Source organism: Perca fluviatilis, chromosome 6 (genome assembly GCF_010015445.1).
Source record: "Perca fluviatilis chromosome 6, GENO_Pfluv_1.0, whole genome shotgun sequence".
Lineage (NCBI taxonomy): Eukaryota > Metazoa > Chordata > Actinopteri > Perciformes > Percidae > Perca > Perca fluviatilis.
The window spans coordinates 1646087-1658303 of NC_053117.1; the positions used below are offsets into that span (position 1 = coordinate 1646087).

Sequence of the window (12217 nt, forward strand, 5' to 3'; positions counted from 1 at the left end):
TTATACCTTTTAAATATTCATGAATGCCCTCTACAACCCACAGTGTCAATTCAGAATGCACACACAAACAAACCTTTTTGGTATGTGTAAAAAAAAAAATAAATACCACCAACGATACAGTGTCAGCTGTTGTGTTAACATGTCTTCCACTGGGATTCAACACTGATGGATAATCTGCACAAATGTTTGACAAAATCCATGCAAGCAAATTGATCAATATCAGATGACTGCTGTCTACCAATTAGCATTAATATTGCAAATTCATTAACACAACTTCATTTACCCTAATGATTTTTCTGAATTTAAAACTGACACATCTCCTTTCCACAGAAAGCGCCATCTGACAGGCATGGCAGTGACAACCGGAACCAACGTCAACCCTAAAAACCATGTTATATCACCCACAGACAATAGCTAAACATACTGCTCCTGCTATGCTGAATTAAGTATTTTTACACACACAGCATGTTTTCAGTTAGGATGGGAAACTCAATAAAACTATATGACGGTGAATCCTCACGGAATGCAAATGATGTGCAATGTCCTCTGGCTCTTCTCGGTGCTGTCAAACCTGGACATTCTGCACTCCTGTGCAGAACACCTCAAAACATCTCTTATCCATCTCTGAAGAAATGCATATATAAGGGCAGGAGGGCTGCATGTATACGATAACCAGAAGATAACATTTCAATAATTGTAGCCGCTAAGAGTATGAGACACTAAGACATGTTATGATGATCCTTATCCCTCCAGCAGCAGCAGCAGCACAGGGCTCCTGCAGCAGAGGCAACACAACAATCCTTCGCTCTGAAAAACACACACGGCTTGACACCAGACAGTAGATGGTACAGTACCTTAGCAGTGGCTGTAAAAGGACAGATGCAGTGGCAGGTGTTTCCTACTGTGTTGAAAGGACAGAAAAGCAGCTGAACCGGGACGATGGCTATGGCAGCTCGGTAGCATAAAATGGTTCATCAATGCTCGGCAGAAAGAGGCACAGCCAAGCAGCGCAGGGAGAGAGAGACAGCCAGCGAGCATCACTCAGCTCACACTACCGTGGTTGTGCAGCAGAGCACACACACACACCAACACGCCCCCTTTCGCTCTTTCTCTCACTCTCACTTTCTCACACACACACAAACACACACACACACACACTAAGTCACACAGACACAGGCACGCAGGGGTGCAGAGGCAGTGCAGTGCGCAGCAGTACTGAGCAGCGCTCCCTCTCCAGGATGTCTTTCGTCTTCCTTAATCAGAATTGGTCATTCTCTGTCCTATTCTCAGCAGTCACAGACAATCCTGTCAATAAAGCCTTCCAGCCGCGTGCTCCATCGTATCGCCTGCCCACCTAACCGCCACTGATGAGCAGCCATGATTGAAGTTGGCAAGGTCATGTGAGGTTCTCTGGCGTCCCCCTTGGTCTTTGCTCTCAGATTTGTTGCAGTGTTTCTCAGCTTTTTTTTTTTTTTTTTGCAAGCTGATACAGGGACTGTGCCTTGCCTCGTCATGGGTCATTATGCCACAGAGGCTACCCGGAGGCTCAGCTTGACAAACCCTTACTCACTGAATGGTGGACCAGACCAATCAGCTATCACAAACAGCAGCTAAATCCATACCATCCAATCACAGATCAGGAAATCAAGTGCAGAAGGGTATTAAAGGGGATTATTTGGGCCATCCTGTTTTTTTTTTCACTATAGGGAGATGTGGAGGAAAGCGGCACAGAGTGTGCAGTATGGCTGCCCTCTGTGGCTGACAGTGGTGGTGCACACTGTTGTGGGAAAAGGAGAGAGGAGCAAGACCCAAAACAGATATGCTTTCCTCAGCATGGATGCCTAGCAACCACAGCAGCTCCTTACCTCTGTAAGGAGCCTTCCCTCCCCCTCCAGCGGGACCCTCTCTGTAATCCCAATTGAGAGGTTACATTGCACAGCGGCTGTTTAACACTCAAGGCACCACCACATCCCACACGACTGATGTCAAATGTTCCCGCCCATGTCCTCTACCTGGTTTGTAAACGCTAAAGGGGGAGGTGCTGAGCTCTGACAATGAGAAGAAAGCCCACCTGATGTTTTCACTATGATATCAGCTGCTATGGGCAACTCCACTGAAGATTAGATCACCTCTGTGGCCGTTAGTAAATTAACTTAAACCATAACACAGCAGGATTCAAAGTAGAACTGCAAGCATTGCACTTCTTTGATCACTTTGACAAAGGAGCTGTGTTTATGAATCTGTTTTTATTTATTATTCACGAATGTACAAGAAATTAATGACCTTAAATCAGATTTAAAGGGGTGATAGAATGCAAAACCGATTTTACCCTGTCATAGTTGAATAACGACAGTTTGGAGGGTAAATAGAACATACATAGAACCTCTAAATCCCATTGACACCTCTTTCCTCTGCAAATCTCACAATTTGAAACTGCCTCTGAAAACGGGCAAATCTGAACAAAGCTAAAAGTTGACGTCAACTTCTCAACTCCTCGTTATTTGGCTCTACCTTCTACCTTTGTGATGACCCAAAATGTACATACTAGGCCACTAACTGATCTGAGGTCAGTTAGTCTTCTGAATAGGTCAGGCAGATCTCAGAAATTGTTCATCTGCTGTCTTACTAGGGTTGTGCCGATGGACGATATCATCGTCCATCGTGATGGCTGGCCGACATCACGATGGAGAGCCACCATCGTGATGCCACGCCCCCCCACCCTGTCAAACACACTAATCCTAGTCGCGGGCGCTGGATGGGAAAAGTGCGTCGGTCTTAAACTAGCAAAAACACAAAGACAAGACATAGGGCTCCTTAAGTGGAAGCTACTTTTCCCCCCCTTACGTGCAACCTATTTGTGAAAAAGACAATCGCTTTGAGCAGACTGGATTGGCTGTAGTGATACTTTCTCTCTCTCTCCCTGTCAGTTGTAGCTTGCTCTACCTTCTAGTAACGTTGGACACAGCGGTCTCGAGTGAGAGAGAAAAAAGCGTTAAAAGTGGAACGCTATCACACTGTCCTTTCTCCCCTCGTTGGACTAAGTTTCTCGACACTACTCTGTGCGTGCATCAATAAGTCAGTCTGAGGTCCTGTAGGTACGGGACGATGTTATGCAGGATTTATGAATGTACGTTAGCACAGTAGGCTAATTCACGAGGGTGCTATTTTATGTGTGAGCTAATATTGCGCATCTGTTCATGTGCGCTGCAAGAGTTATGTTTATGTTTATTGAATGCGTTATTCAGTGCAAACATAACCGAGAATGTAGATTAAACTCAGTAATGATGGTATATTAGGTTATTACTGTCGCTCTGTTGAAGGCAAACGTCCCACTGTACTGTCGTTACGCAGATCACGGACATCTGATTGACTTTACTGAACCGTACTTAGTGAAAGTAGGTCAAGTTGTAAAACCTACCAGCAGGGCTCCATTTACAGAGGGCATTTACATGTATGTCTAATCGTTTCTATGTTAACTGTTGGCCCATAATAGTAGAAAAAAAAATATTTATATAAAGAGATATGAGCTACCCCCCCCACCCCCCGGCCCAACGATGATATCATCGTCCATCACAATGTTTTACTGTAAACATCATCAACTGCCAATTTAGGGGAACTCGCCCAACCCTATGTCTTACCACTAAAATCACTTCTGAGACTTTTTTATGCGTGAAATCAACTATGTAGAGGTCAAATATGGGCCGTTTTACGAAAATTGATAGCTAAACTGGCCTGCTGTGAGGTAGATGGAGCTCCGTCACGGCTGGCAGCCCACGTTGCTCGATACCCGCGCAAAGTCCCCATTTCTGGGTTAGTGGACTACCAAACGCCGCTGCCCTGACAGAGCTCCAGGGCCTCCAGCGCCCCTCTTCCTGCTAAATGGCCGTTCTGTGTGAGTGACGGCGCAGTCAGCGAGCTTGTTACGCCCGCAATCTCTTACCACAGGTTCCAGTTAATCTTATAATGGATATGTGTGTTGAGTTATTTAAACAAACGATCTGGGAAATAAACGCCTCTTGTCCGCGAGTGATCTGGATGGAGCTCTATCAATGAGAGCTAGCTAGCTAGCTTGCCCCCTCCTAACAAGACCTCTAAAATTCACAAAAATGCATCCAATTGAAATCGGACACAATTGTTAGCTTTGTTAAGACCTTAGGGAGCTGTTATATAAGTGGTGTGACAAAATTCAAACTGTAAATATACGATAGTTATGCCAAAAGTGTAGCTAATTAGCCGTGATCTGTACACATAGGATTGAAGGGAGCAGCTAACGATACCCCTAATGTTCACAAAAATGCATTAAATTGAAATCAAACATAGTTGTTAGCTTTATAAGACCTTGGGGTAGCTGATATATAAGTGGCGTGATGAAATTCAAACGGCAACTGGCATCCGGCTAGCCCCGAGCCCCGGTAGTAAGTAACTGAGAAACAGTGACTTTCACTGGGTATGGAGGTTGCCACTTTCTCTTCAGACTGTGTGGAGCTCCTAAAGTCCGACACGTCTTACCAAATTTGCAATTAGCCGTACATTTTAGTAAAATGGCCCATTTGAGCTTTATATAAAAAGATATAAGAAAAGAATATCATATCCTCCAATATTGAAAAACAAATAGTTTAAAATAAAATGTGTAGAAAAGAGAGTCAGAAGACAAGGAACCCCAGGATGTGTGGAAGTTTAAAGTTGGATACAAAATTTCCCAAGCTAACATCCAAGGAGCCTGTGCAAGCATAATGAATGAAGGTACAGACCACTACAAAAAGACCGGCCGTCTCAACAAAACCACACCAAGAGACCTGGAACTGCAGAATCTACAGCTGAGGTGGGAACTCTGTCATGGACACTCATACTGCACAAATCGGCTTTATGGAAGAGTGGCCAGAAGAAGCCATTTCTTAAAGATATCCAAAAGTGTCGTTTAAAGTTTGCCAAAAGCCACCTGGGAGACACACCAAACATGTGGAAGAAGGTGCTCTGGTCAGATGAAACAAAATCAAACTTTTTGGCAACAATGCAAAACGTTATGTTTGGGAAAAGAACACAGCTCATCACCCTGAACACACCATCCCCACTGTCAAACATGGTGGTGGCAGAATCATGGTTTGGGCCTGCTTTTCTTCAGCAGGGACAGGGAAGATGGTTAAAATTGATGGGAAGATGGATGGAGCCAAATACAGGACCATTCTGGAAGAAAACCTGATGGAGTCTGCAAAAGACCTGAGACTGGGATGGAGATTTGTCTTCCAACAAGACAATGATCAAAACATAAAGCAAAATCTACAATGGAATGGTTCACAAATAAACATATCCAGGTGTTAGAATGGCCAAGTCAAAGTCCAGACCTGAAGCAATCGAGAATCTGTGGAAAGACTGAAAACTGCTGTTCAAAACGCTCTCATCCAACCTCACTGAGCTCAAGCTGTTTGGCAAGGAGGAATGGGCAAAAATGTCTCTCGATGTGCAAACTGATAGAGACATACCCCAAGCGACTTACAGTGTAATCGCAGCAAAAGGTGGTACAAAGTATTAACTTAAGGGGCTGAATAATTTTGACTAATTCAGTTTTATTTGTTTAAATTTGAAACATAAATTTCGTTCCACTTATATTTGTCCCACTTGTTGTTGATTCTTACAAAATTACAGTTTTATATCTTTATGTTTGAGCCTGAAATGTGGCAAAAGGTCAAAAGTTCAAGGGAATACTTCAGACTATAGTTGAGTTTCAGAAGTGAATTTAATAACAAAATAGTAGACAATGTATAACTTTGCAGTGTCTGAAATATGAGACCTGCTTTCTCGTCTCCAATGTGTTTCTATGTGGTTCGCTCAAACCAATCAGCGTGCAGCTCATCTAAATATTCATGAGCATACCATATTTGGAAGAAAAGCTCTTGTTACAAATAGGGCCATATTCACATGGTAGTTAAGGGCCTAATAAAATAGCATTCAGGCAATTTTCAGCCCAACCAATGTTACATACCCTATTAGGAGACCTTAAGGAACAGTGTAAAATACCCTATAGCCTATAATCATTCTATCACCCCTTTAAAGTATCTCAATAAAGGAGAATAATGTACCGGTAGTCCTTAATGTCTAGGTCTATTGTATTTTATCAAAGCTGCACAGCTCAAATACTGTAGCTATATCGCTTCAAAGTTTGGTCAAGTGGAAAAGAAAAAAGACTGCAAATAATGTCCGAGCCAAGCGGGATCAAGGCATTTTTGACTCCTCACTAGGAAGGGCAGAGCCATGTAAGGTGCATACTGCTACTGCTGGTCCTGTGTTAGTTTATTTTATTATTTTCTGAGTAATGATTCAGAGGATGCCTGCCTACCTTAGAATGTTAAAGGGAACCAAACCTGTTCAGACAGCTGTCAGAGGATGTCAGAAGGCAGACCAGGAGCTCCGGGCCTGCCTTAACTAGCTGGCTGAGACACATTTGGTGGAGGTGTGAACAACTGTTTTGACATTCCCTTTTGTGAAGGGTTCTGCAGATTAACAAAAACTGTGTGAGGTGCAAAAACAACAACACGAGAAGCTAAGGTAGGTCATATATCGAGAGGCAGCGAATAAAAAAGGAATAAAAAAACAGCAACAGATATTTGCAGCTAAATATTGATGCAGTCAGACACGATTTACACAAGATATCTTGAGACAAAAATGATGACTTGTATATGATGACCAAACAGGTAGTGGCCTTTAGTGTTAAATTCACAATAGTCTAATAACCAAAAATCTCAGATAATATCTGGTCTCAATGATATGCATTTTATAACCTCCTGCTGAGTTCATCAAATCCAATTCTTCCCCATTCCAAAGCAGGGCATTAATGCTAGCATTTGTGGCTGCAGGCCAGTAGCGCGGTAGCACGCTTGCAGAGTCAACTACTCTGATGCCGTCCACAACAACCTCCACTGAGCACTTCACTTGCACTCCTCTCGTTTCTAGATCACAGTCCTGTCTGAAGGCTCCAGTGCTTTCAAAACAAGCATCTGTGAGCGAGGCGAGTCAATGGATTGTGGATTTTCTTAATAGGCAAAGGTTGTATCAGAAAAAAACCCTGCTACTCTCTTTGCAGATACCTGATACGGCTTCACACTCTCCTCTCTTACTGTCCCTATAAGCACATGACTGTACCTGTGCAATTTAATCAAGCTGTTTAATTTTGTGAAAAGCAGCAATATGACAAACTGAGAGGACAATGTGCTAATAACAACTTTGACTTGACTCAACTTTTATATTTTTTTAAGATTGTTTTTTGGCCATTTTAGGCCTTTATTTCTGACAGGACAGCTTAGACTTGAAAGGGGAGAGAGAGGGGGGAATGATATGCAGCAAAGGGCTGCAGGTCGGAGTTGAACCCATGGCCGCTGAGTGGAGGACTAAGCCTTTTTATATGAGCGCGTGCTCGACCAGGTGAGCTAACCAAGCGCCCGATCTAACATTTTTAAGACAGCAGAGACAAGGACTTTTACAAATACCCATAAGAACTGTAGTACTGTAAACATCGTGGGATTTAAAGGTCCTATGACATGCTGCTCTTTGGATGCTTTTATATAGGCCTCAGTGGTCCCCTAATACTGTATCTGAAGTCTCTTTTATATAGACCTTAGTGGTCCCCTAATACTGTATCTGAAGTCTCTTTTATATAGACCTTAGTGGTCCCCTAATACTGTATCTGAAGTCTCTTTTATATAGGCCTCAGTGGTCCCCTAATACTGTATCTGAAGTCTCTTTCCCGAAATTCAGCCTTGGTTGAAGGTGGAAGATGGGGATGTGGCCTTGACCAACTGCCATGCTTTGCTCGTTTGCAAACCATGATGTCTCTCTCTTTCTCATGGGCGGGCCAAATTCTCTGGGCGGGCAAAGCAGAGAAAGGGGAGGTAACCTTTCCCTTTATGACATACCTGTCAAGTATCCCGTTTTGGCCGGGAGAGTCCCGTATTTTACCCTTCTTTCCCGCCGTCCTCCCATATTAGTATTTTCCCGTAAATCTCCCGTATTTTAACCTGCGTTATTAAAAAGTAATAATACCCCGGGCCCGAGCGGAGTAAAAAAAAGAAAAAAAACATTCCCAATCTGAGCTCTGTCACTAGCCTCGCCATAACTGCCACCTGCAGTAGCCGACTACAGGTACTGTAGGTGGCTGTTGTCGCGAGGTTAGTCTGTGAGGTGAGATGAGTGTGAGATGGACGCTACGACAGAGACGGTGCGCTGCCAAAACTTATGAAGGCTTTACTATGCATTCCCCATAGAAATGCAAGTTGAGAAAGGGTGTTTAGCATGGTACGAAAGATTGTTACAGAGAATAGGAAGACGTTAGACAACAGAGCTGTTTGCGCTCTACTCTCATGTAACATGAACCACTCTGGCCCAGCCCACTAATACACTCCTTCCAAAACAGTCTTAAAGAATGCAAAGTCTGCAACAAATTTGTACAATAACTCACTAAAGAAAAGTAATGTGAAATTAAAAGAAACACTGTAAAAGAAAAGCAATATGAAATGAAAAGAATGTGTGGAATGAAAATAAAATGTAAATGTAAAGACAAGCAATGTTATAAATTGTAAATGTTTTCAGCATTCTGCATCAAGTGGTGATTTTAGCTTTCTTGTACACCTGTCTTAAAATGTGAGCCATACTGGAGCTTGGTTGGGGTGGTGGGACTGCTCGAGGTGGGCACCGGAAAATTCCCCTTATTTTCAAATCCAAAACTTGACAGGTATGCCTTATGACGTCATATAGAGAAGATTCAGATTGGCCCATTTCTAGCCACTTTGGGACCATAGGCAGGCTGGGGGAACTCATATTAATATTAAAAAACCTCATAAAGTGAAATTTTCAAGCCATGGGACATTTAATCAACACCAAACAGAGGACAACTCTTGTAATGTCAGCTCTATGTGTCACAACATAATTCCATCAAACACCTGGCCATAACCAAAGCATGGACCACAGAAACTACCTCAGTTTACGTGCTACCCTTCTAATATAAAACAAAAACAAAAAAAACAATACAGGATTAGGACGGGACAGGAGGTTTTTTTTGTGGGAGTGGGATGGGACAGGAGTGAAAATCCACTCCAGTCTCTAGTCCTCAACCTACACTGTAAAACATCATACAGAAATTTAGTGGAATTTACTAATATTTTCTCATTAACTACATTAAATGTAAATATATACATTTTATTAATTTAAACTATTAGTCTTGAATGGTGTTGAAGGTACTGCTGAGAGTTCACTCAACTCAATAAAATTAGTTTCTAAAGAAACATCATCAGCATTGGATAAGATAAGATAAGCTATTAGATACAACTTTATCACAAGGGAAATTGTTGTGCAGCATTTTAGCAGACCTCCCAGCATGCATTATTTTGAAGTTGAAACCCTCTTTTTTATGGAAATGGAAAATTGTGTGTCTTTAATAGGGATGCACAATGGACCTTTTTCACAGCAGACATGTTGACTTGTCATAGTAGGAAAAGCACAGCTGAAGTTGATAACCTTAACGATGGCTCAGTTCCATCAAGTGTCCCAGTAAGCTATTTCAGTGAGTCAGCATGCACAATACCAGGACCTCTCCTAAGTGGAATGCAGCCATCATTAATGGTTTTGAATACAGCTGTGCTTTTCCTACTATGACATGTCAACATGTCTGCCGTGAAAAAGGTCTATATATTGTTTTTTTTATAATCATTGCAATAGCAACATGCGCAATATACACATTGCAAAAGGCTGCAACATATCGCGATAGACACTTTTTGTGTTAATTGAAAGAAAATATCAGTAGTGCTGCCTTTTATATTCAATTCAATGTTCAATTTGTTCAATAAAAGAAGTTTAGAAATTATTTCCAACAAGCAACTTGTTGTACTTTAGAAGAATACTGAAAGCAGCAGAAATGCAGAATTCAGTACGTTATAATATCTGTTTATTTATCGCAAGTAGTATCGTTATCGCGATATTCAACGTTATCGCATATTTTCCTCATATCGTGCAGCCCCAGTCTTTAGTACATAAAGATAAGTAATGGTTGAAGGTTAGTGTCCTAAATTAGTTACTGTGAGCAATGCCACATGTTGGCGCCTCTCTAGAGCAGCTATGAGTGCTTCATGTCAAATGAAAAACTGACTCATCAAATGGAGATATAATAATATATATCTAATGTAAGTCAGCGTGACTCAACAGTTGTTGATTGAATTTAATATCTCAAGTTCAGTAAATTAACTCAGTTTAACATTTTCACGCTGAAGTAATTATTCAAGTAGTATAGTTAACTCATATCTTTAATTAAGGCAGCAGGGGAACTATTTTTTTTTTAAGTTGAGTCAGCTTAAAATGATTTACAGTATCCTTCTAAACCACCCATTTCCATATCCCCAAGCATGTTCTCACACAGTCACACACAATACAAAAACACACACCACCCTGTGATGACAGACTGTTAATCTGCCAATGGACAATGATATAAGATACTTAGGCTATTTACCAACCCAGCTGCATTTTGCACATCTGGATAATAACTGCATTTAATTTTGTATCATCTGATTTCCGAAATACTGATGCTTGAACTGCAAAATAAAATTGGTTATGTTGTCTTGAGTTAATTGTGAGTCAATTGTACATAGGAATGCACTACCAGTAGTTCAATGCCACGATAATTAATATAAAGAAAAAACAGTGTTTCTACACGAGGCTAGCTCTGATGTCATATTATGGTTACAAACAAGGTAAATAAATAAGTAAGTAGTTTATTATAAACATACATACAGTATGTATGTGTGGGTATCTACTATTATAAACTAATGCAATAACATGTAGCAAACCTGCACAAATGCAATTAATTTGTAGACACTGTATATTTTATGCTGTATTCAGTCAAATCCATATTACATAATGGCATGTTGGGTAATCTCTTTGTTCACAAGCAAATACCACTTACAGTTAATATAGCATTACAATATTTGGTAGCTAAATCAACTGCATAAGAGACGAACGGTTGCATTTGTTAATGATGAGCCTTGATGACAGGAAAGAGCCCCTGGCTGAGAAGTGCAAGGGGAGGTCAGATTATGGCTGCAGGCATCAACAAGTGCTGATCCCGCCAGTGTCCAGACACGGCGGAATCAAAGCTTATTCATTGAAAGCTTTACAACCAACACACATGCAAACAACATACCACACTCACCTTATCTGTGCCTCTAATCCGGCTGTTCTTCTTTGCTGTGACTAACCGTTGTCTCTGGCTCCACGCTACTTCCCACTGCGACTGTTTCAGGAGTTTCTCCATCTTGCAAGTCTTCTGACAACCCATTGTCCCCTGGCACATAAAAACAGATATCAGGTTAAGCCATAAAACAATCACATTACATCTCAATGATACCGTCCGTGTTTGTTACGAGCAATAACATACCATGACAGAATGGTTTGCATGCTTCCCCAAACGCTTGTCATAGTCAGCAGTGCCGGATGATGTCATAACTCCAGCATGTTCAGATTATAAATATCTGTATTCAGCAGAGTTACATAATAATGAATGTTGGATTATTGTTAGTACACAGACAGAAGAGACGGCACAGCTGCCGCAGGAAATACATAAAACTTAAGCATAAAGACGTTTGATGTATGTTTAGAGGATACATTTCATGAAATGAAAAATAATGTTTTCAAATGCACAGCTAGTTAAAACTATGATATATAAAGAAGATATTTAGATTGTCTACATAATTGGACTAGAGCCTATAATTACAATTTTCATTTAGCTTTAAAATGGTGATTCACAGTAGCTGTGGGCTATAATTTGTCTACAGACTAATAACACTGTACAAAATCCAGTAGATTTGTTTTATATTTTACTACCACCCACCTCAGATGCAGAATAAGCCAGGCTCCAGCAGAAATGAGACAGCAATTAAAACGTCCAGTGGGCCGGTCATTAGTTACACTACAGTTTCCACTGGGTCATCCAGGCCAGCGTTCTCCAAAACCACTGCAGAAGAGACTATTAGCTGTTGGATTTCCTTCCCAGTCAGCTCTAATTCCAGTTAGAGCAAGCACTCTATTGGACTATGCAATTCACTCTTATCGTTTTAATAACCCGATACATATCTCATACAGTGCACCCAGTAACAGAATAAATCTTTCTGCAGCCTTTAAATGAGAGTCGCTTCTACACAGGCCAAGTAATGTGATGCCTCTTGCATCAGAGACTGCAATA

General features: G+C 41.3%; 1 protein-coding gene across 23 annotated transcripts in view; it reads right to left on the reverse strand.

The window, feature by feature from the left end:
* rimbp2 (RIMS binding protein 2) overlaps window positions 1-11962 on the reverse strand; it is a 125996-nt gene extending 114034 nt beyond the window's left edge. For 11 of the 23 annotated variants that reach the window (XR_005639501.1, XM_039803395.1, XM_039803394.1 and 8 more), the window contains exons 1-3: window positions 11867-11961; window positions 11414-11507; window positions 11189-11320 (exon numbers count right to left, since the gene is read on the reverse strand). Coding sequence is in view for 20 of the 23 variants with exons in the window: in XM_039803395.1 (XP_039659329.1) it covers window positions 11189-11320; window positions 11414-11479 (198 nt within the window). In the remaining 3 variants the exon portion in view is untranslated. Of the gene's footprint in view, window positions 1-854; window positions 972-11188; window positions 11321-11413; window positions 11508-11866 lie in introns of those variants that run through there. The other 12 variants (XM_039803414.1, XM_039803415.1, XM_039803410.1 and 9 more) reach the window with 6 other exon arrangements.
* Window positions 11963-12217: the final 255 nt, after the last annotated feature.